This window comes from Dipodomys merriami, unplaced genomic scaffold (genome assembly GCF_024711535.1).
Source record: "Dipodomys merriami isolate MVZ:Mamm:240054 unplaced genomic scaffold, mDipMer1.0.p SCAF_556, whole genome shotgun sequence".
In the NCBI taxonomy this organism is placed as follows: Eukaryota; Metazoa; Chordata; class Mammalia; order Rodentia; family Heteromyidae; genus Dipodomys; species Dipodomys merriami.
In genome coordinates this window covers 209,577-235,260 of record NW_027206131.1, presented here as the reverse complement: position 1 = coordinate 235,260, position 25,684 = coordinate 209,577, and the positions used below count along the sequence as shown (strand labels likewise).

At 45.3% G+C, this 25,684-nt stretch overlaps 1 protein-coding gene across 1 annotated transcript; it reads right to left on the bottom strand.

Moving 5' to 3' along the window:
• Positions 1-4: 4 nt before the first annotated feature.
• LOC138812006 (uncharacterized) lies at positions 5-24,137 on the bottom strand. The gene is made up of 4 exons (XM_069999964.1): positions 23,791-24,137; positions 21,966-22,080; positions 16,594-16,652; positions 5-361 (listed from the first exon to the last, which is right to left on the bottom strand). Exons 1-4 carry the CDS (start codon positions 24,135-24,137, stop codon positions 352-354), a joined length of 531 nt encoding a protein of 176 aa, XP_069856065.1. The 3' UTR covers positions 5-351.
• Between the last annotated feature and the right edge of the window lie 1,547 nt (positions 24,138-25,684).

Here is a 25,684-nt window from a genome sequence, read left to right as displayed (position 1 = left end):
TCCATCTGATATGTAAATTATTTTATTTATTATTTCTTCAAAATTAATCAAATTAGGATATGAAATAGAAATTGAACACATTCATGTAATCCCATGTACCCAGGCAGCAATTTGAAACCAGTGATTGAGGGGTTGGAGAAACTGAAGGATCTTTCACTTTCAGAGGAGCCTGGAAAAAAAATTTAGTGAGACACTGACTTCATCAAGAAGCTTGGTAGTGTTGAGTAGCGCATTTGATCCCTGCTCTGTGGGGAGAATGTGCTCTCAGCCGCCTGGGTAGGATTGCAGGCACGGGCCCAGAGATGTCCAAACTCTTTCTATTTGGGACGTGAACAGACACTGTCTCCAAGGTCAGGGATGACTATGTACACAAAGAGAACAAATCAAATGAGAAACGGATGGTGAAGACAGGAAGAGAAAACCAAGAAATACAATGCATGGTCCTGGATTTTCAGATGTGCCCATCAAGAAAAGCATATATACATATATATATATATATATACATATATGTATACATATATATATATACGTATACATATATGTATATGTATATACACACATATATATACATATATATGTATATATGCTTTTCTTGATGTGTACACATATATATGTGAATGTGTGTGTGTTTCTACATATGTATCAATGTAGAAGCATGGTCTATGCCTGCCTCTCTGACAATAGGGTAAGTTCACTTCCTAGTTCTGTCAACTTGTCTGCATTGTCATCCAGTACTTCCTTAGTCTGCCCCACTAGTATATCTATCTGTCTTGCAGACTAAACTTCCACATCCCTAGGGCTGTTAGGAACTTGAATAGCTGTAAGTTAAATAGGAATTAACTTTTAAAAGTGAAACACCCCAGAAAGGGAGAGGCCTCTTTTTTCCTCTCCTGTTACTCAAAGAGCTTTTTATCCCCAGAATATACTTGTGTGGACACAATGTCACTCCATCTGCTCTACTGGGGAATTCTGAGCACTGTCCATAGAGTCTTCCCCCAGAACCCCTGTAGCTCCTGTGCAATTCCTCACCTCATTGTGCAGCAGGTGACCTACACTTCGCTACCTCAACATCATCAAGACAGTGTCTGCCTCTGCCCAGAACTCTGCTAAACACAGTTCCTGAGAGAAGAGAAAACAAGAATATCTGTGTTTTCACATTTTTAATTTATTTAAATATTTTTGTTTGTGTTTATCTTAATTGTTGCCTAGGCCTTGTTCCTATTCATGGGGTGAGATACAGGCATGATGGTACAGACCAGAGGCACATGAGTGTCTATCCACTGGCCTATCCACTGGCACATTTCTGCTAGCTATTTTGAAGCATATAATTAATAATTTTTTTCTACTTATTATTAGCACACATGTATATAATACAGGGGGATTTCATTATTATATGCCATAGATGGACACAATATACTTTGAACAAGTTCACCCTTTGTTTTATTATCACATTGCCTGAACCTCCTGTTTGCAGTGTTGAGTGGGTTTCATTGTTACCTTCATATATAGTATATGTGTTTATATATATATATATATATATATATATATATATATATATATATATACACACACACATATATACTGAATGCATATATATGTAAATTGTGTCTCTATATTTCTCTCTGTCTATCTGTTCTTCACCGTATACATTACCCCACAGTCCCCATTTACATCCCTGCCCAACATCAATCACCTTTGACCCATAATGGGTTAACTTTTATAGTTATTCCTTCTAAACTGGGGGTACTGCTCAGTGGTACAATATACACTTGTATGCATGAGGTCCTGTGTTCAAACCCAGCACCAAAACATGTTACCTCTTCTATCCAACTTCACTCCCCCACCCCACCCCCAGCCACTCCCAACCACTCATTTTCATGTTCTGGTAATCATGGTTCTATTCCCTAGTACTTCAAGACTAACCTTTTTAGCTTTTATAGGTAAGTGAAAACATGTATTATTTCCCTTTTTTAGGGGGATGATTTATTTCATTTGAAGCAATGTCCTCCAGAACTAATCACTGTAAGTGGGAAGATTCAGGACTGAGGGTTGGAGGGGGCGTTCTTGACATCCTGAGTTGGTTTCCTCTAGAACAAGAATGGAAGTGGTGACAGAGGCCTATAGTGGTACATTCCATGCACAAGTCCTTGGTCTTAGCAAGGACTGGTCAGCTGGTTATGGCTCTCACTGTGAGCAAAGTGGCAGATGAGTTCTCACAATTAAATGTCAGAGGAGCTTTAGGAACTAAACATCTCCCAGGACACAACAATTTTGTAAAGACAATAATTTTGTGCTTCTAGCTGCCACAGACCCCTCCAGAATGTCAGATGTGGTAAGCTTCATCAGGGACTCTCCCATTGCCAAATCTGACTTCTTGCACCCTCAAAAAATAAAGTATAAATAACCAGGCTGAGGTTTGATCTTAAATTACATGGAATCAACAGATCAGAAGAGAAGGAGACTGTTGTTGAGGTAGGACAAGACTTTGAACACAACTCTTCCCCCAATTCAGCTTTTTAGGTGAGGCTTTTCAGAGCATACTGTGAGTTTTAATTAAAGTCTGATTCATAGATACAGAATCAAGTTTAAAAAGACAGATGTCTCTGGGGTTCTATTGTATCTAGAATATTCTGAACTTGGATATATGAAATGAATAAAAACCACCGAAGTACAAAGCTTAGAGACTCAATACAGAATGATTAAAGAAAAAAGTCAAGGCCATAAGGAATGGCAGCTACCCACCATGTAGCTTAGCCAATTAAAATGACTGTTATGTAAGGACCATGCAGCCTAGTCAATTAAAATGAGCGTTACATAAGGACCATGGAAGCTAGCCAATTAAAATGACTGTAGGGACAGGGCTTGGCCTTAGGGTCCATTTTCTGGTACTTCTATCTGCTCCAATCAAATGTGAGCCCCTCAACCACCCTAATTCCAGCAACATTTTCAGATCTGACCTTAGATTTCCATTCTTGTCTTCTTTCATCAATCAGTTTGTGGATCTTATTGACTTAACTATTATTCTAAGTCTGTGGTTTTGTTTCCAAACAGTCTTAAACATCTCACTGTTGGAGCATTTAAACTCTGCTTCATTAACTGATGAAATGTACAAGCATAAGTCATCACACCCAGTTCCCTGGGCCTCCACATGCCCCAGCAGTACACCGGGTTCTCCCACCTCCCCACCCCACCCCAACACCTTCGCTGGCTCTCACTGTGGCTGCACTGCAGCCCAGGAGAAACATTGACTTTTACTTCCATCTTCAATCTCCCCACTCCTTATCATCTGATCTCCTGCCTCTCTCATCTCAAGGTAGGATGATGGTTATAGTACACACACACACACACACACACACACACACACACACACACACCACACACACACACACACACACACACACACATACACACACACACATCCTGGAGCTTTTATTCTGCTTCCCCAACCTCAGAGCCTTCCTGAGCACCAGCCCATCTCCAGTAATGGCTTCCATAAGTTGCTGATGACATACTCTGTGGTTAAATCAACACAAGACACCAAATCTCCTTGTCACTCCTTCCACAGCTGCATCTTCCATGTTCATTCCCTCACTCTTCCTACCACTTTTGCTCTCAGGATTCCATCAGCAGATCCCTGAAAACAACCCTGCAACTCGCTGCTCTCATTTTCTCCAATTACCATGCCAACTGATTGGACAAAATAGCTCCCACCCCCCTCCTCAATTTTGCTCACACCTCTCTGTTGTTGTAAAATCCATCATGGATTCTGAATGATGATTAGAACATTGAAATCTCTAAGTTTCACATACAAGACCTCCCATCATCTGGGCTCAGGAAATCCTATTTTATACAAGCTCAATATACTTCTCATAGTAAAAAGAAAAAATGGAAAAGTCCCTTCTCCACACTTATGCCACTGGCTCGGCTGAAATGTCCCTGTCTTTCTTCTGCCCCCCTTGTAACAGTGAGATATTGCCATGACAGAGCAATCCTCCCAGCCCTCCCCACAGAGATGGAACTGTTCTAACTGTACTTAGTACAATAACTGACTCACCCTGGAGGACTTTGTATCTCTCCCTTTTCTTCTTGTCCCTTGAGAACAAGTCATCTTAATTCATCTCCATGACTCCCTCACCTTCCATCCTTTGGTCTTCGCTACCCCAGTATGTAGGGGCCAATCAAATCTAACCAGAGACTCAGTAGATCTCTGTTAAACAAAACAAAATTCCTAGATTTATTCGTGTGTGTGTGTGTGTGTGTGTGTGTGTGTGTGTGTGTGTGAGTGTGAGTGTGTGTGTGTGTGTGGTGTGGTGTGTATATGGGGGGGAAGAGGTTGTCCTGGGCTTGAACTTAGGGCCTAGGCACTGTCCCTGAGCTTTTGTACTCAAGGCTAGTGCTCTACACACTTGGAGCCACAGCTCCATGTCTAATTTTCTGGTGGTTAATTGAGATGAGAGTCTCATGAACTCTGTAGTCTTGGCTGGCTTTGAACCATGATCCTCAGATCTCAGTGTCCTGAGTAGTTATCATTACAAGCATGAGCCACTAGCACCTGACATAAAGAAAAATATCTTTAAGGAGAGCTTGAATCCATCAGCATATTCCCTATTTCCTACCACATGTACCATGGCTCGGTGGACCTAAGCAGCTCCTACCACAAGCTGGCAGACACAAAAGCTGCCACTCCACTCTGCACAGAATCAGTCTTCTGGGAATCACAGGAGGCTCAACTTGGAAGAACATTGTGTAGCCTGCAGATGATAAACCAGACACCAGTACCACAGCCATCTCATGGCTATTGTACCAAATAGGTGAGCTATTGTGCCTCTGTCCAAGAGCCAACCCTGAGCAAAGCTCCCACACAGACCACACTCATCTAGTCCCACTGCTTCGTCTCTGCCTGCATAAGACCCTCAGGATGACATGCGCTCCTTGTCTGACCAGTAAAATCAGTCAGAAGTCTTTTCCAGGGGTCCTATTTTTGAACATTTGCCTGCTTACACACAAATATTCCTGCCTACCTTGCCAGCTCTTCAAGGCCTGTGTCACCCTGCATAATATGTGGCTAGCTTTCTGTAGACTCACTGAGAAATCTGCCTTTCACCTGAGGGAAAGAAAAGGCCTCAAAGAAATTTTGGTCTAAGAGAAACAAACTGGTTCTATTCCCTGTATTCCACAAACCTAAAAAGTGAATTCCTACAATCAACTGGAAAGTATTTGGATTTAGAATATTGGATCAAAATTACTTAACTCCTTCAGTAAGTTTTCATAACTTACATACACCATAGCTAATCCTTAAACCTTCTGTTTCCAAAGCTGTGTTTGCAGCTTCAAAAGAGCTGGTTTTGCAGGACTAGCACATTAGTGGCCAGACTTCTATCTAAGCAGTAGTTCCCAAGTCGCACGTCCTTCCTGTTATCCACAGGAAGATCATCTTACAGCAGACAAGTCTTTGTTCTTTAGATTATTCTGGGAATTGTGTGTGTGTGTGTGCTGGGGCTTAACATCAGGGCCTTGTTCTCACGTGGCTTTTTCACTCAAGCCTGACACTCTACCACTTGAACCACACCTCCACTTCCCGCTTTTTGCTGATTAACTAGAAATAAAGAGTCTCAGGGTCTTTCCTGCCCACTTAAACCACACCTCCACTTCCAGCTTTTTGCTGATTAACTAGAAATAAAGAGTCTCAGGGTCTTTCCTGCCCTGGCTGGCTTCAAACTTCAATCTTCAGATCTCAGCCTCCTCAACAGCTAAGATGATAGGCCCGAGATATCAGTTCCTGGCTGGAAAATTTTATTTTTAAAACATGAATCTGCCGGGCGCTGGTGGCTCACGCCTGTAATCCTAGCTACTCAGGAGGCTGAGATCGGTTCAAAGCCAGCCCGGGCAGGAGAGACCGTGAGACTCCTATCTCCAATAAACCACCAGGAAACCGGAAGTGGCACTGTAGCTCAAGTGGTAGAGAGCTCACCTTGAGCTGAAGAGCTGAGGGACAGTGCCCAGGCCCAGAGTTCAAGCCCCACAACCGACCAAAAAAAAAAAAAAAAAAAACATGAATCTATCAGCAGTATACCATGTAAGAATCATCATTTTCAAGGAGTTAGCTTTCTTTTAAAGAACTTTCTTTTTTAGCTCTATTTTCCAAGAGTTCTTGATATAACTGACAGAAGACAGTAAGTCCAGACACCACATTTCCTAAGCAAAAATATTTCTGCTTACTTTTCATAAAATAAAGAGATTTATGAAAATGGCCACATTTAGGATTTTCTTTTTTTGGCAGTTTGTTTCTAAACTACATCTTTAGTTTATAAGCCATTTGCTGGCATGACTCCCTCTTCCTCAGAAATGAATGTTAGTCTTCTCCTCCATAACTTTCTCCTTCTCTTTCTCCTCTTCTTCCTCCCCATGGTTCTCTCTCTCTCTCTCTCTTTTTAATTTTTTGTTGGTTAGGGTTTGAACTCTGGGCCTGGGCACTGTCCCTCAGCAACTCAGCTCAAGGCTAGCACTCTACCACTTGAGCCACAGCACCACTTCCAGTTTTCTTGTGGTTTATTGGAGATAAGAGTCTCATGGACTTTGCTGCCCAAGCTGGCTTTGAACTGCGATCCTCAGATCTCAGCCTCCTGAGTAGCTAGGATTACAGCCGTGAGCCAACAGCGGCGGCCTCTCTCTCACACTTTTAATAAAAATTTTCATAAATTCTAAAACTGACATCACACATTCTGATCCTATGCACATCGAGTTGCTTTCTTTTTGTTTTGTCAGTTGTGGGGCTTGAACTCAGGGCCCGAGAGCTGTCTTTGAGCTCCTTTTTGCTCAAGGCTAACGCTCTACTTCCACTTCCCGTTTTCTGGGGGTTAATAAGAGATAAGAGTCTCATGGACTTTCCTGCCCATGCTGGTTTTGAATCATGATCCTCAGATCTCAGCCTTCTGAGTAGCTAGGATTACAGGTGTGAGCCACCAGAGCCCAGCTAAGCCCCTTCCAACCTCTGTATTTCTTCCTTGCTATAAGCTCTGCTCTCTTTTTGCCTCCCTTATCTCTTAAACATCATGACCCCTCCCCACTTAAGGCATAGAGACCCCTGGGGATCCCCTGGCTGTTTATTGAGGAGGTGGCCAGGCCAGCCTGGCAGGAGGCTCCTTGTCAGAAGACTTGCCCAGCTGCTGTCCATCAGAACCTCCCCCCACACACACCCGACCCAACCCTGCCACTCACACACCTCATCTCACCATGACAGGCCTGGCTGCTCTTGGCAGCTGAACCACCTGCTCCAGCATGTTAGCCTTGATACCGCCTCCAGGACTTCACCTAGCCCCCAGACGCACCTCAGGGCTCTCCAGGCTTCTGCTGCCCACATTTCTACCTTGACTCCTGTGTGCTGAAGCTGGCAGTGCCTCGCTGGTAGACCACACACCTGTTAGCAACTGCACATTGCAGGCTCAATTCTCTGCAGTGACAACCACCCATGGATCTCACCACTGCCCAGTGTGCCAGACCCAGGAAGAAAGCCTGGGTTAGGCCTTGCCAGTGGAATGTTCTAGGGATGCTAGATACCACAAAGCCATTTGAGGTGACATGACACTTACTTTTTTTTTGAGTGACTTTAGAAAAATAGCCTCTGGTCCCATCTAGCCTAAGCATGAAGGGCACTGGTGGCTCATACCTATAATCCAAGTTACTCAGGAGGCTGAGATCTAAGGATCATGACTCAGAGCTGGCCCAAGCAGACAAATCTAAAACACTTGCAGCTCCAATTAACTGGCAAAAAGCCAGAAGTGGAGCTGTGGCTCAAATGGTAGTGCACCAACTTTGAGTAAAAAGTCAAGCAAAAGTTCTAGACTCTGAGTTTAAGACCTAGTGTTTTATTATTGTATTATATAATTTATAACATTTATAAATATGTAATATATTATAAATAATATAATATTGTGTTAACAGTATTATAATAATAACAATAATAAATAATGACAAACCAAAAAGGGCTCAAGATGTAGCTTGAGTGGGAAAGCACCTAACTAGCAAGCATCAAGTCCTAGGCTCAAACCCCAAATTGCAAAAATAAAAATTTGTAAAAAGTCTCTTGAGATTGAACCCCAGGCTTTTCATTCCCTGACTTTGTAACATTAGACCTATTATTTCCCTTCTCAATGCTCCTGTTTTCTCTTCTGTCCCTAAGTAAACACAATGCCATAAACAAATGAGGGTCACAAATGAGGTAAGCATCTTAGAATAGACCTGATATGTAGTAAGGTATTATATAATGGCACCTCCAAAGAGATCCACTTACTTCTTACATTCTCTGTCTAAACACTTCACTGTCCCTTAAAAAATGTCTGAATAAGGAAATGAATGGCCAAGGAAGGTGGCTCATGCCCATAATCCTAACTACTTTGGAGGCTGACATTAGGCAGATAACTATTCAGGACCAGTCTAGGCAGGAAAGTTTTCCAGTTACCTTCACCACTGAGAGTTGGGTAAAGTGATACTCATGTGTTATCAACAAGTGAAAACTTAAAGAAAACAGGCAGATGACAGTCCAGGCACATGACTGGGCACGAAGTGAGACCCTAGCTCAGAAATAACCAGTACACACAAATTCACTCTCATACTTGGTTGCTAGACCTAGAAGATAAACATATAAGTAAACACATACCAAATCGTGTACCTAAATATGTGATAGATCTGATTAAACTACCATAGGTGCATGTGTGAAGGACCATAATAAAGTTCCTGAGAACAAGTACAACGAACTTTAACGAAAATAAACATTAGGAAGGTGAAACTTGTCCTCAGGAGGCTGAGATCTGAGGATTGCGGTTCAAAGCCAATCAGGGCAAGAAAGCCCATGAGACTCTTATCTTCAATTAACACCAGAACCAGAAGTGGTACTGTGGCTCAAAGTGGTAGGTGCTAGTCTTGAGCAAAAGAGCTCAGGGAAAACACCCAGGTTGTGAGTTCAAGGCCCACAACCAAAAAAAAAAAATTAATAAAATTTAAAAGAATTAAAAAAATAAAGTGATGTTGGTATGCCGATGATATCTCCTTGCCAACAACCCCCCTCTCCCAATATACCTTTCCCTACATTCAAGTGTAAGCTCCAGAAATTGCCCTGTATCATTTAGTGATTCCTTTGAATTCTCACCCTGCTATATGATTTCTGCATTCAACCAGATAATATACCCAGGAAGAAAATATCATGTAATTTTGAAGCAGCATTGAGACCATAAAGAATAAAGTTACCATGGCATTCAAATTGGGAAAATAGAGAAAACCACCTAGAATCTTACATTAGAGGCTTTTGAAACCTGTGAATGGATATTAAGTCTCAACCTCTCTTTCCTTCCATCATTCCCACAGCATACCCCAGGGAGGGCAAAGCTAAGCTTCTGAGACCATCTGTCACCCAACAGTGACTGAGAACTAGATCACAAGCCATCACAGAGCACTCAAGCCAAAGGATCTCTCACAGCTCAACCGTTCTCTCACAAACCTTTAGGATACTTTTCATTCAGTAAACATTTCCTGAATGTCCCATGCACATAGAACAACCCGATACACAAACACATAGTAAATTTTATACTAGCAATAAACTTACAATTGGCTGGGATCAAAGACTGGAGTCCCTCAATGTTAATCTCATTGTAAAGCTGTTAATATAAACAAGTAGCAATGTGCTTATTTGGCTGCTTCTCCAACAAGTGAAGAATGATTAACCTGGACTACTGCTTCATGCTTCTAAATTCTAGCTCCTCAGGAGGCTGAGATCTGAGGATCATGGTTCAAAGCAAGCCCAGGCATGGAAGTCCTTGTGACTCTATCTCCAATTAACCACCAGAAAACTAGAAGTGGTGCTGTGCCTCAAAGTGGTAGAGTACCTGAGTTCAAGCCCCAAGACCCAATTAAAAAAAATGTAATCTGCCAATCTTTTCCTAAAGGACACACACACACACACACACACACACACACACACACACACACACACACACACACACACACACACACACACACACACACACACACACACACACACACACACACACACACACACACACACACACACACACACACACACACACACACACACACACACACACACCACCTTTCCCCAGAGCAGCTTTGCACCTAGAGGAAGGTGCTTAACTTGACTATTGGGTTTAGAAGTGGGGTTGCCGGAAGAAGGGGATGCTTGAATTAGGTAAGGTTATCAAGGCAGAATATTGGTGATTTTATAAGAGGAAGAGATCAAAAGACATCCAGTCAGGCTTCCTAGGGACCACTGGAAAGTTCCAGAAGACTCAAAGAATTACTTTGGCCCCAGAGAAAGAAGGGCGTGTGGGGATAAAGAAACTGGTGGGATCTGGGTTCAGGTCTGCCTCCAGCTTCAGGATGCATAATTAGAACAGAGGTTGCCCCTGATGTACAGGATGGATAAATAGCACATGTATACACTCAGCCACAGCAGCACCCCCAACCCTGAGAGAGCAAAAGGCCCTGGGAGAGGCAGGAGACCCAAGGACCCAGATTTGCTCTGCTTCCAGAGTGAACTCATTAGACTCAGCTTTGGGGTTGGCTGTATGTGCTGCTTGGCTTCAAAGAGGTGGGCGCAGCTCAGCCACTCAAGCATCAGGATAAAGCACAGCAGCCTGGAAAGAGCCAAGATACGATCAAGTTTCCACAGCTCAAGTTTCCATAGTTCACTGAAACCCTTGATAGCTACTAGGAAAATAATATGCAATTATATCCTAGAGACATAAATGACTGAGGCCATGGTGCTCTCTGCCGAGATAACCACATGTGTAGGAGCCCCCCCCCCAACCTGGCCCTCCCTTGGTGTGGTCAGACATGCCTGCTTCACCCACAGAAGCTGGGGCAGGGGGAGGGAGAAAGAAGCAGGATGGTCAAGGATGGGGACACGGGGCACAGATGTGGGGCTTGACCCAGAAATGCCTCTGTCCTCTGGAGCCCTGGTCTTCCGGTGGGCATGTTGTGCATATGTAGGGCCTGTCTGTGAGCAGGAGGCGGGGCTGTCATGAAGACTTCTGCTCTCCTCCTCTGGGGACTCCTGATGTCCAGGACACTGGGATACAGCAGAGTGACACCAAGACGGTGACAGGACACCAGGACCTCTGACCTGACACAAACTCTGGCCTACAACCTGAAGCTCTCCCCTGACACAATGACCTGGGGCAGGATGGGTCTTAAGCCTTGAGAGATATTCTAAATGCCTGGGAGAAGGATCTCAGAACCCGATTTAGGATGCAGAATGACTTTGCTGGTTTTAGCTTCTCTTCTGAGATAGTCACACTGCCAGCTGTGGCCCTCTAAGTCTCCTCCTATGTAGAAGGTATTTAGTAAATGATCACCTCTGGCTTGTCAATGTCAAACAGGAATCCTACAAAGTGCTAGTTTTAAGAACACAAGAGGAGAAAGCTGTGGTGAATTGGTCACATACAGGAATGGTTGTTGGTGACGGTAGTACATGTTAGTGATTACTAGGGTGTTTTAGTAGTGTCTATTCACTTTTCATTGGATAAGCAGTAGAAGGAAAGAAATCACTGGAAGGAAGGGTTGTGGATGACATACTCTTGTATAATACCCTAGCATATGTGGATAGTGTCTTAGAAAGGAGAAGGATTATGGGTGTTTATGCCTATTTATATATTTCCAACTGAATCGGATTAAAGAGAGTAGACCCGGATATATTAAAGAGAGTAGACCGTGTCATATTTGTAATACATTATTCAGGAATAAACCAAAAGTTTCAAGACAAAAAAAAAGCAGAAGGCGGGCCAGGTGCTGGTGGTTTAAGCCTGCAATCCAAGTTACTCAAGAGGCTGAGAGTTGAGGACTGTGGTTCAAAGCCAGCCCAGGCAGGAAAGTCGGTGAGACACTTGTCTCCAATTAAGCACAGAAAAAGCCAGAAGTGGCACTGTGGCTCAAAGTAGGAGAGCACTAGCCTTGAACAAAAATCAAGAAAAGCACCCAGGGCCTGAGTCCAAGCAGAAAGGTGGGATTAGAAAGTGTATACTAGAGACAGTGTGTAAATGTTAGTTCCAATGGAGATCTGCATACAGGGCTCAGATAAATGGCTTTTCAGGACAACAGCTGTGGGAGGGAGACAGAAATCCACCTATCCCACTCTCCAAATATACACCAGGACAACACCTCCCATTTCCATATGTCTTTCTCTCTATAGCATCTTAGAGTCTACAATGAAGCTTTTTCTTTTCCCCAACCATTCCACCATAAAAGCCATTACTAAGGAACTAGTGCATGGGGACATGAACTGCTGTACCAGGAGCTGCCGAGCCTGTAAGAAAAGAAGAGTGGAAGGTGGAAAAGTAGCCCAGCCAAATACCAATAACCAGAAATAATGACCAGAAAGGGAATGAGGTCAGCCTCTAGCAGAGGGCTCTTTGCAAAGTACAAGTTGGTATAATTCATTATCCTGGAACAATTGAGCTAGACAAGATCTATACACTTAGAGCCATACTCATCCTCTTTTTAGTTCTTTATTTTTTATGCTGGGAGTGATTTCTAATCTGGCTGATAATCTGATGAACTAGCTCAAAGAAGAAAGATCTAACAGCTTGTCACTGCCCACAGCCAATTTCAATAATCTCCTACCTACTGGAAAGTTCCAAGTGGTGCAAAGTGCAATGATACACCAGGCAGGTGGCTTATGGCTGTAATCCTAGCTACGCTGGAGGCTGAGATCCTCAGATCTCAGTTTCAAGACAGGACAGGCAGAAAAAACTGCAAGACTCTTATCTCCAATTTACTAGCAAAAAGATGAATGTGGAGGTGTGGCTCTAATGGCAGAACAACAGCCTTAGTAAAAAAGTAAGCAAGAACATGAGGCTTTGAGTTCAAGATCCAGTTTTGGCAAGTACATGCACAAGCACATTTACACACACACACACACACACACACACACACACACACACACACACACACACACACACACACACACACACACACACACACACACACAGGGTGATTATAACACCTGAGATTGCTTGACATATCATGCAATCACAGGAAATCCAGCTTGAATGAAGTAAATCCTTCATAAACATCCCAGAAAACTGGAACAGAGAAAAAGGAGAGAATCTCAGCAACATCCATTCTCTCCCTCCAAAGTAAAAATATAATAAAACAGCAGAATCTCAGGTTGGTTCAAGTGGAAGTAGATGTAAGCCTCAGTTTACCAAGGCTTTTAGGGAAGTACAAACCAACTGGTAACAGGATTCATTACTCCAGTTCTTTTCATTTAGAACTGACTGTACTTTATCCTGGTCTATATACCAGCAGGGAACTTCTGCATTCTTGAAGGAATTATGGAACAAAAATAATGAGATTTTAGGAGGAGCAATGAAATAACCAAGTGGATCTCTAGGTGATTCTAGGAGGGTATCTGAATTAAAAACCTGAGTAGAAATTACAAAATGATTAACAATAACATCAACAGCACTGGCCAATCTGATGCATTTGGGGCACTCCATTGGATTACATTTATCTACCTCAACACCATGAAGTGTACAGCTCAGACCACCTGTGGTTGAGAAAAGTAAAAGCTGAGGAGGGGGGGAGATCACTGAATTACCCCAATCGCCCATCTGGTATACTCAGAAAGAGATTTGAACCCTTATTAAGCTTTGACTTCAAAGACTCCTTCTTTCCCTATTTCCCCAAATCCAATCAATCAGCAAATCCTTTAGGGTTCGCTCTTATCGATGCTGGGTTGTGAACATCAGGAGCAAATGTCCACCCCTCCCGACCTAGCATCAACACATGAAATGTGTTGTAGGGGAGGGCTGAACTGTTTTCAAATGGCATTTTCACAGCAAGCACACTGCTTCATTGACTGATTGATCTAGCAGAGACCATGGTGTTTGGTGTTTACCTGGGTAGGCCTCAAAGACAGAAATTCACAGTTCACACTGGTCAGGGCCTCTTCCTGCTGGCTATATTAGCTAATCTATCACCCTCTTGGTCACTCTGGGAGTGAAGAATTCTCAGGGAAATCTGACTGCCTCTTTCTCTCCCCTAAGATCCATTAGCTTTGTTTCCCACTCAATTCAAATGCCCAGCTCCCAGCAGAGGTGGCACAGGACCTTTCAGACTTCCTTACACTGCCTGCAGAATTCCATGGGCATGTTATCTTCCTTAATACTCAGATCAGTAGTGAACTCCTTCCTCTAAAAACAAACACTGTAAGCATACATTTAGTATATTTAATTACTGCTGTCTTTTAACAGGTTTTCCTCCAATTCAGCACTCACTCCCATGCTCCTCACGAAGAGTCCTCTGACCAAAGAATATACAATATAATCAGAGTGACTGTCACATGGCTGACTGGATGGGTGGAGAGATGATGAATAGATGATGCATGATGGATGGATGGATGGATGGATGGATGGACGGATAGATGATGAATAGATGGTGCATGATGGATTGATGGAGTGTTATATAGCTCAAATGAAATATTTATATGGATTTTAAGTATACAATTCCTTCAGCCAGACCCAGAGGTAGCTCACACTTATGATTTTTGCTACTTAGGAGGCTGAAATCTGGAGAATCCCAGTTCAAAGCAAGCATAGGCAGAGAAGTGTAGGAGATGCCTTCTCCCAAAATAACCAGCAAAAAGCTTGGCTAAAGGCATGACTCAAGTGGTGGAGCACCAAGGTATTTACAGTGAGGTCCAAGCCCTAAGTACTGCTAAAACACAGGATATGCTTCCCAATTCCTTTTTCTTGTTTTTTTTTTTTTCTTCATCCCTACCCCTATCTCGGAGGGCCTGGAATAGTAAGGCCTTATGCATGCTAGGTTTGCGCATTATCATCACCTACAACCCCAACACCTAGAGGAAATAAAGCATTTTCAGAACGGAGGGGAGGTTTCTAGAACAGGTTCAGGTGAGGAATGGAACTGAGAAAGCACTGACCATAAATGAAGGCCAGATGTGGTAACAACACCCCCACTCCTTGGCTAAAGCTTTGCTTCGATGAGATTTGATTCAACTTACTGTAAAAGCGACACACACCAGAATAAATGGGATTCAGTGGCTGACAGAATTGTTTCTCTGCTGCTGACCACCTTCCATTCTAAGTATAACTGCTTGAATGTGTGTAGATGTGTGCATCTGACACACTCAGCACCAATTTATCACCTAGCATATGGAAAAAAGAGTCTCATTCCCCCTAGTCAGAAATGGTTAATAAGTCAGTGGTGACTTCCATAAGTGGTCATAGAAAGAACTAGGCCGTGAATCTACTGAAAAAGTCTGGGCCACAGTGAGGCAGCACAGATCAGGGTGGTCAAGAGTCATGGAGAAACCATCCTTACCAAGTCTTATTGGAATTCACTTCTTGCTCAGCCAAAATATATGCAATCTGCCCAAAACCCTTCAACTGGCTCTACCTCCCAAGCCATAGGATTCCTGAAGGGCCCAGGGCAAAGCCACCTGTCAGTACACATTTCAGTTAAAGAGCCCAAACACACACATACACACACACACACACACAATTTGGAAATGTATTACACTTCAAAATTAAGGCTAACACACACACACACACACACACACACACACACATTATTTGGAAATGCATTACATTTCAAAATCAAGGCTAATTGTGTGTAGTAGCCTGGAAAAAAATAGTTCACATAGGACTTGACTTCATAGCCATCAAACCCCAGAACCCTAAACTCTGGCAATTTCAAACTGAAAATGAAAAGGTTCAGAGAAAGGAAGGAAGGAAGGAAGAAAGGAAGGAAGGAAGGAAAGAAGGAAGGAAGGAAGGAAGGAAGGAAGGAAGGAAGGAAGGAAGGAAGGAAGGAAGGAAGGAAGGAAGGAAGGGTGAACGGTTGGTATGGGGCTGTGACTTTTGAGAAGGCTGCTTGGGGAGACTCAGCTTATCAACAGCCCAGGGATGCAGCTTAAGCCACCAGATGCAACAGCCAGAGAGAGAAGGTAAACAAAAGGCATGTCATTATATAAGAGAAGAATGTGGCTGGGTTAGGACACAAATCTCCACAGGCAAACTGGGTAAAGATTTTGGGACCCAGGTGCTGGTGGCTTATGCTTGTAATCCTAACTACCTAGGAAGCTCAAAGTCAGCCTAGAACAGAAAAGTCCATGAGACTCTTAGCTCCAATTAACAAATAAAAAGCCACGAGCGGGAAGTAAAGGTATACCTCAAATGGTAGAGTACCAGCCTTGAACGGAAAAAGCTCAAGCCCCAGTGGCAACCCAAAATAATTAATTAATTTAATCAAGTACACAAGTATCTCCAGCCTTCTGCTGCAATATTTTGGGGACACTAACCAAGTACCAATTATCCCTTATTACCCAGCTAGCCAAGAGGACTTGAGAGACTGAGAAAAGAGGTGTGTGGCCCTTAAGTCACTGCCTCTATTCTATACATGTCTTTCTTTTCTGACTCTGGCCACTAAGTAAGCCATGCTGGCCCAGTTACCCACCCTCCTCCACCCATCTTACTCTTCTTATCCTCTAAAGGCGGCTATCAACTCAGTCACCAGCACTCAGAATCCAAACCTTGTTAGAAAAATAAGACTCAAACTCACCAGTCACCACTTCTCCCTGCCACCATCATGTAGGTAAATAAGAGAAAGAAACAGGAAGGCTGAAATTGCAAAGCATTTAGGGAGTGTTAGGAAGACAATGAATGGCCTTGTAGGAGTGAAGGAAACTGGGGAGGAAATGTGGAGAGCCTAAGGAAAATAAATCAACACAAAGCGCAAAGAACCCCAGGAAAATTAAGTGAACACAAAGAGCAAAGCCTCCTAGTGGGAATCTTCCATGTGGGAATCCTCCTTCTAGGCTCAGAAGAATGAAAACAAAAACAAAGCTTACACCTGCTGCAGAAGTCTAGATGCTCTGCTATCATACAACTGCTCTCACTTCTTAGGGAGAACAAAGCAGGGGTTCTCATCTAGGCAGGAGGGGGGAGAGGGTTGGGAGCTCCCCCAGTGGACAATCTGGACAGGGTAGACACATTTTTGGTTATCCCAACACAATGGGCAAGCCCTCCCCAGGAAGAGGGGAGGGGAACTTTTTGGTTATAAAGCTTGAAATGTCAATAGCATTGAGACCCAGACTTTGTGAAATAAGAGGGCCAATTTCAAGGGCAGTTCTGTAAGTAGAGAAAGAACATTACTAGAAACCTGAACAACCCCCCTCCCCTGTCCCCGGGGTAAGCCACCCTGCCTAACACACTCTGTATTCATCTATAGTCTAAAACAACAGCAACACCATGGGGCCTATGCTGTTGCTTTCACCAGGACTCAGTGGCCTGTAATCTTAGCTATTCAGGAGGCTGAGATCTGAGGATCCCTGTTCAAAGCCAGCCTGGACAGGAAAGTCCATGAGACTCTTTATCTCCATTAACCACCAAAAAGCCAGAAGTGGAAGTGTGACTCAACTGGTGAGCACCAGTGAAAAAGCTAAGAGAGAACTTAGCCCTGAGTTCAAGCCCCAGTACCAGTACAAAAAGAATAAGAAAAAAATGAGAAAATAAAAAAAATCATTTTTCATGGCAATAGTTCTCCTTTTGATTAACTAAGTTATACTCTGGCTCACATGCCAGAGTACATCTATCCTGGGCTAGGCTGAGGGACACACTGTCCCCATGGGAAGGGGAAGGCCAAGGCCATCTGCAGAATGGCACATCCAAAGACAAGTCAGGTCTGCAGAGCTCTGCCTTGGTGGCAACAAGTAGCCCTTGGTTTCCATGGCAACCACAGGCACAGCCCTCACAACCAAGAGCATTCATTTCTTCTGTGTGTGTATGTGTGTGTTTAATGGTGCTGGGGACAGAAGCCAAGGTGGCATGCAACTTGAGCAACTCCCTCAGCTGAACTAGGACAAATGCATCTTCTTTTTTTTTTTTTATTTGTGAACATACTGTACAGAGGGGTTACAATTACATGGGCACAAATGCATCTTCTTGATCCTCCAGCTTCAGCTTCTTGAATAGCTGGGATTACAGGTGCTAACAACCACAAATGCCCACTGAGCATTTCTATCAGCATGCAGGAATGAAGATCCTCCCCAGAAGCTACTACAGTAAAAGTCTGACTCAAGCATCTTAGTCTCTGAGGCTGGCAAGTCCAGGAAAACCAACAAGAGAAGCAATCAACCAGTACATGCAGACATCAGGACGTAGAGGAGGGAAACGGTAGCAGAAAAAAGAATCAACAGAATTGGCTTTAGGCTCAGATCTGTTCTCCAAATACCCCTGAGACGTTCAACCTCCAAACCCTAGATAAAAGGAGATTATGTGCAGACTCTCCTGTGGCTTCCAAATTGAATGAGGGTTAAAGGGTTCCTGCCCAGGGGAAGAATCAACCCCATGCTGGTTCTCCAAACCATGTGCTAGTGCTTACCCACCCACCATCCCTCCAAATACTGCTCTTTTGTGCAGAAATACAGTTCTCCCTGGAGTGGATCAAGTACCAAGTTTCCAGCATTTTCATTTTTTCTTCTTTTTTGTAGGTTGTGGGGCTTGAACTCTGGGCCTGGGTGCTGTCCCTCAGCTCTTCAGCTCAAGGCGAGTGCTCTACCACTTGAGCCATAGTGCCATTTCCAGTTTTCCGGTGGTTTATTGGAGATAAGAGTCTCACGAACTGTCCTGCCTGGGCTGCCTTTGAACCATGATCCTTAGATCTCAGTCTCCTGAGTAGCTGGGATTATAGTCGCCAGCCACCAGCACCCAGCATTTCCAGCATTTTCAACTGAGGAAAACTTTTGTTCCTAGGGAAATAAGGAGGTCAGGTCTGGCCGGTGCCATATTGGCCACATGGTAGATGGTAGAGTCTGGCATCTTGTCTTCATGCTGGGAGAAGGAACCCCCCCCCACCTTCATCTGCCTCCCAGGTAATGCCCGGACCCCTGGAGGCAGGGGCAGGCACTTGGCTGATAGGCTACTGAATCTGTCAGTCTAGTGCCTGGGACTGGGAATTCCCTGAGGATCTGCCTCATGTGCTGACCTATTTAGGCCCTGACCAGCCTAGCCGCTGGATCCATGCAACGAGTGTCTCTGTAATTGTGTCCTCTGTCCTGTCTCCTGGCTTGTCTCCAGTTATCATGGAGTCCCAATTTAGCTCTCCACTGGAGCTGAATTGGCTTGTTGGTATTGTTTTTGTTCTCTTTCCCCTTTAGTATGTTTCCTAGCTGTGTTAGGAGTATTTGCATGCTGCAGGCCTTTGTAACAACTGACAGCCTGCAGCCTATTAACTGTATAATAAAGACTCCAAGATGTGGCTTCTGGAATGATTTAACTTACAACACTTCATTATTAACTTTTACAACTAAAATAGCCCAAACTGTAGCCTCAATTCTTAAAGTTGTGGTTCCAATAATAATTTCACTCCATTTCTGGAAGCCAGTGTTAGGGGAAGTAGGGGAGGAAATGGAGCCTCAGAAACCTTGAGCAGCATCTCCTATTTATACATATGACTAATTCTCCACTCACCACTATGTTAGAATTCCTGTGCCCACACGTACTTCCCCTCCTACTCTACTCTCCCATCACCCCTCTGCCCTACCCCCTCCGCCCTCCTTGACTTGAGGACAGTGACAAAACTCTGCTCAAATTATCCATGCACTAACTTTGCAAAACATCAGAAGAGACACAGGCCATTAATTTAATCATAGATTGTGAGAACTGAAGCCTGGCAGGCTTCATTTGTGGTTATGATAGGTAGGTCATGACAGCTAATACTCACACAGCTTAAATTATGCTCAGAACTGACTCAGCAGAGCAATTTGTGTGCATGCTGCACATGATCTGGCTTTGCTTCGCCTGCAAACACAACGCTGATATACTGGAAGGCTTGGGGATGGGTAAAGTCCAAGGTCACACTGGAACTCTGGATGGAGGGCTGGCTTTCACATCCTTATGTTTTGGACAATGCTGAAGTTAGAAACCCTTGGCTTGCTTCTTTAGATAAAGGGGTTCAAGTCCTGACTGGCTGAAATGCCTAACTGAATCACATAACACAGCACTGTGGCTACTAGCAAAAGAGATTTTCCAGGGTCTCTGCAAATCTCTTAATTAAAATCACATATATGGTAACTGCTCGGCATAAAATAGGAAAAGGAAGGCATGGCAGAGTAAATTTCTGAAGATCTACAAAGTTCTAAACTAGCACACAGATTTAAAGTACAGTAACTAAGTAATTCTGCACCACCACAGTGAAAAGCATGTCCTTGGTTTCTGATCCCTCCAGGAGGGTGATGTTTGGGCCTAGCACACTGCTGTGTTCCATAAGCAGACAGAAAAATCAGGAGGATCTCGGTTTCAGGTCAGCCTAGGCCAAAAAGATGTTGAGATCCCACCTCAACAGAAAATTCAGCAGGGAGCAGCAGTGTGCACCTTGCCAGCCCAGGACCAGCAGTCCATTCACGCCAGCAGGGATGAAAAGTGAGACCCTATCTCAAAAAAATAACTACAGAAAATATAGAGAACTAAGGGCCTGGGTCACATGGTAGTGTGTCTGCCTTGCAACACAAAGCTCTGACTTCAAACTTGAACATACAAGAAAAAAATACTGCCTTAAAAGAGGCATTTTTTTAAAGTTAAGCAAATGACTGACACTGCTACTGCTTCAACCTTTAGAAATAGTGACTTTTACAGATTAAACCAACAGTATGTGGTCTACAGGAAACAGCTATGTCTTTCTTATTTCAATATTGTCACAGAGTCACTATAAAGTTGGTAAAAAAAAGTGTAGGTTCCTAGAACTTCCTGGATTATTAAAAAGTTAAAAAAAAAAAAGAGGGGCCTACTATGTGGCTTTATGGTACAGTGCTTGCTTAGCATGTATGAAGTCCTGGGTTCAATTCCTCAGTACCACATAAACAAAAAGAGCCAGAAATGGTGCTGTGGCTTAAGTGGTAGAGTGCTAGCCTTGAGCAAAAACAACTCAGGGACAGTGCCCAGGCCCTGAGTTCAAGCCTAAGAACTGGCAAAAAGAAAAAAAAAAAGGAAAGAAAGAAAAGATACACTGCTGCTCACATCTATGATTCTAGCTGCTAAGGAGGCTGAGAGCTGAGAATTGAGGTCTGGAGCCAGCAGTAGCAGACAAATCCCAAGCAATATCACAAGGTTCTGAGTTTAAATCCCAGCATGGTATTAAACACACACACACACCACATATCAAGCCATACATTAGTCATTAAGATCAAGTGTGTGCACAGAGTGAGATCAGGAGGATATTTTTAGGAGAGGATCACAGAGGCGCAACATCTATGTACATCTGGTCATATAAAATAATATTTATCAAAATGAACTCCAGGAAAAGTGGGTTTTTTCCCCTTTGTTGCGGTTTTTGTTTTCTCTTCCTCTTGTCTTGTTCATTTATCTGTCTTTGGGAGGGTAAGGTGGAGCACAGAAATGGAGGGTGTTCACAAAGGATGAACAAAGGCAGCAGCAGTATTCACTACACAATGTTGAAAATGGACTATTCAACTTGTGGGTGGGGACTATAGGGAAAAGTGGGAGAATGTGTGAAGCCTGAACAAAATATAATATAGCCATTTTAGGTTTCGATTCCATCCTGTTAAGGCACGATATCTGAAACTCCAGGAACTGTAGCAGCAACTCCCCTTGAGCCCAAATACCAGGAACAATCCCCTTTATGGTTAATTCCACTAACTACAGCTAAGTTCCAAGTGTTCCTGCAAGATAAAGACCACTTGGTCGCAGCTCAGATCATTGCTTTAGCCAATCATTTTGAAGAGCATCAGCCCCATGAACCAGCCAACCCCAATTCTGGTTGATTCCTGCACTGGTTAAACTAATCATCTTTTAGAATTATTTTATTATTTTCCCGCGGTGTGAAATAATTTGCTAAGTGATGCTATGATGTATAGAATGTCCCTGAAACCCTATAAAAACCCTGCTGAAGGAAGGGTCACAGCTCTCAACTCTCACCCGCTGCGTTGGTGATGGTTGTGAGTCCAGGCTGGAGCTTGTAATAAATGACTCTCGTGTGCAAGGAATATCGGCTCCTTGGTGGTCTCTGGGGATCCTTATCTGGGCATAAGATCTGCAAGGGAAGGGATGACATTGTCAAAAAAGGAATGCACTCATTACCTGACTTATATAACTCTGACCCCTCTGTACATCACTTTTACAATAACAATATTTAAAAAAACCAAAACCCAGTGTATAGTTTGTGAAAGTTTCTCCTCTGCTCACTCCACTGCAGGTTTTACCATTTATTTATTTGTTTATTGTGCCAGTAGTGGGGCTTTAATCAGGTCCCAGGCCCTGCCGCCTTGGGTTGGTGCTCTAACCCTTGAGAGCCACACCTCCACTTTAGGTTTCTGATGTTTAATTGTAGATAAGGGTTACTTGGCCTCTCCTGCTTGTGCTGGCCTCAAACCTTGGTCCTCTTGAACAGTTAGAATTATAGGCATGAGCAGCCACGTGAGGCCTAATGATGTTTTAAATAACTAGTCTGAACCTACAAAATTAGCGTCATCATGTCACATCTTCCTTAAGCATGCAAGCCCTAGCCTAGTAGACAGAAGCCAAACTGAATGTGCCCAGCTGTTGCAAGCACCTTCTGCTCTGCAAGGCAGCCAGACTGAACAATTCTCAACCTTTTCCAAATTCAACAGGAAGTCTGCTAAGCCAAGCTATCTGCTTGGATGGCTGGGGGCACTCAAATCTGGTTGCTTGCGCTTTGGTAACAAAGCTGAATGGACCTACTGTCTCAGCAAAGGCAGGGGTGGGAGGCCTGTGCAGGCTGAGGCCTGGGGAGCTGTCCAGGGCCCTGGGCTGGCCCTGCGGGGACCTGCCCTGCTGGAGGAAAGTCCTTTGGCAATAAGCCAGGGCTGCTCCTGAAACCAAAGGCCCCTGACCCTCCTGACCAACTTCCATGGGCGACAGGATCAGTGGGAGGGGAGGCCCTGGAGACAGAGCCCCCCCCCCCATGTGGTCAGCCACACTTGCACTCTGTGCATGCTCCCGCCCTTGGCTCTGAGGGACTTTCCTGGCTCCAACCCAGCCCCAGACAGGAGGCATCAATTCCTCAGCCCTGGAAGCCAACCCAGGGCCACAGGGGCGGCGCTCTCAGCTCCAGCTCCACGACCCCGAGCGCTGCTGCCTGGTCCTGCGGGGCGCGCCGGCGGGGCCACGCCTCCCTCCCGGGTCACCGCGAGCCCCCGCCACCTGGGTCCGGGCGAGTGCCCAGGAGGCGGGAATTTGCGGGGATCGCAGCTGTCCACCGCGCCCCCTGCGCCTCCCCCCCACCCCCATCCATCGAGCCGGCCCGGAACGCGCTCCCGGGCGCTGCTCCGCTCCACACGACCCGGAGCCCGGCCCAGGTCCCCGCCGGCCGCGTCCGGAGCAGCTGCCCGGGCTCCGGACTCCGCCGTCCCGACGTCCCGCGAGCCAGTCCCGGTGCACACGTCTCGCTGGGTCCCCGGCCCTGCGCCCCGGCCCGGGACGCCGCACCCCCACTCCCGCCCTCGGCGCCCAGACTTCCCCCCAGTCCGGAGCTCGGCGGGCGCGTCCCGGTCGTCGTCCCCTAGTCCAGGGAGGTCGTCGTCCCCTAGTCCAGGGAGGCGGCGGGGCGTCGGATAGGGGAATGGGGGGAGGGGCGGGAGGTTCCAGGCCCGCTCTGGCCCAGACCTCCTCCCCGCCGGCTCCGCAGCGCGTGCCCGGCTCTGTCCCCAGCCTGTTCTCCCTGGAGCCTCCTGCCTGCCACCCCCACCGGCCCAGCCGGCCCTGCGGCTCCGCTCGCACTCACTCTGCGGGTCGGGCGGCGGCGCCGCTCTCATCTCCGCTTCCTCCCGCCTGCCCGCCACAGGGTCCGCCTGCACCTGCGCAGAGCACCGCGCGCTCCCCGACGAACTCCCGCCAACCGCCGGCCCCAACCGCCTGCCCGGCGCTCGCGCCCCCGCCCGCCGCCCACCGCGCCGAGGGCGGGGCCCGACTTCCCCACGTCCCCACCTCACACAGAGGGAACGGCCACAGCCCGCGCCCAGACTGCGCGCACGCACCGAGGGCGCAGGGAGAAGGCCGGCCACCGGCCACCTCCGCCCCCGGGGCCGCCGGGGCGGCCGGCAGCGCCTGCAGCTCTGCACAGGCTTCCATTCAGCCTCGCACTCGGAGACGACTGCGGGGCTTCACTCAGCTCCTCCCCTTCGGCAGGGCAGAAACAACACAGAGCCGGTTGTCCTGCGTGTGCTCAGTCACTAGACGACCAGCATGTCTCTCCACCAAGCAGCCACCTGCTGAAGTTTGCACCTTGCATAGAAAGCCATGTGTCCCCCCACCTGCCCGGAACTGGATTTAGGATAAATTATTAAATTCAAAAGTGCTGTAAGTGTTTTGCTTGCTTTTGTGCTTCCACTGAAATGTTCTAAGCAAGGGAATCTGCTGGTCACTTTTGTTGCTAAGGCTGACTATACTATTGGGCAGAGAATGGATTAAGGCAGAGACAAAAATGCTTGTGGGAAGGACAGTGCTTTCTTCAGCCTGGGTCTGCCCTAGCAACAACCCATAGACTGGGTGGCTTACCCAACATAAATCTATAACTCACAGAAAGTTATTGTAGTAAAGCGAGGCTGGAAATAATGAAAAGCTGTCCTGCCTCAACTGAAGGAAGGGCTGGGACAATGAGAGAAATTCAAATGAGGTCCAGGAGATAGCCATGTGGGTTGGGGAGAGGCACAAATGAGCAAGTATTTATCTTTCTGGGTTGGTCAAAGGAACACTGAACTCGGTCTGCTTTCTTGGCGCCTGAGGGCCAACATACTTACACCTACATCTGCCCCCAAGTCAGCGACCTGCACAGGAAATGAAAAGGATGACACCATTCTTGTTAGACTCCTGGTCCTCTTTGTGGCACCATTATCCTGAATTCATCCCCAACACATTCCCATCATCTGCCTCCAAACAGAAAATTATTCTGTGTACTATCTCCACCCCTTCTCTCTAGTCCTTTCACTCTACTTTTGAACAGAATGTGTTTTTACCCAGTCCTGTACCCATTGTCTAATCCGCCTGTTCAAGGGCCAGTGGCCAAGGAAATTGCACTCATAGTTTGACAGGAAGGGTGACATTCATCAACATGCACTGTACTCATAAACTCGTATGCTAAACTGAAACCCCTCACATAACTACTTAAAAGTAGTAATAGAGTCTACAAATTGTAATTGCATAACTTTAAAAGCAAATACAAAACATAAGAATCCTTCCAACCTGACAATGAATGCCAACAAGTAGACTGACCATCCAGTCTTATCAGGGAAATGATGCAGAATCTTTCAAGGGCCATGTATTGGAGGGGACAGGATGGAAATCCCACTTGTACTTGTAGCCATGAGACCTTGACATTTTTTGGACTTTGTCTTTTCTTCTGAGATTTAAGATGAGGGATGCTGGGATCAGAATGCTTCTTTCAGACAGTGCTGAGCACATACTAAATGCCCAACAGATGGAGCCAATGGGAAAATGTGTTTATAATGGCTATTAATGTATTGTAGGATAATCCAGGTAAAAATCTCAGTACTCCTTATTCATTATGTCTCTTGTAAAAAGTATAGAAGTAACTTGTGGGCAAGGACAGGAGGAGGAAACTGGAGGAAAGTGAAGGGAATAGTGACATTGTCCAAAAAAGGAAAATGTAGTCATGATCT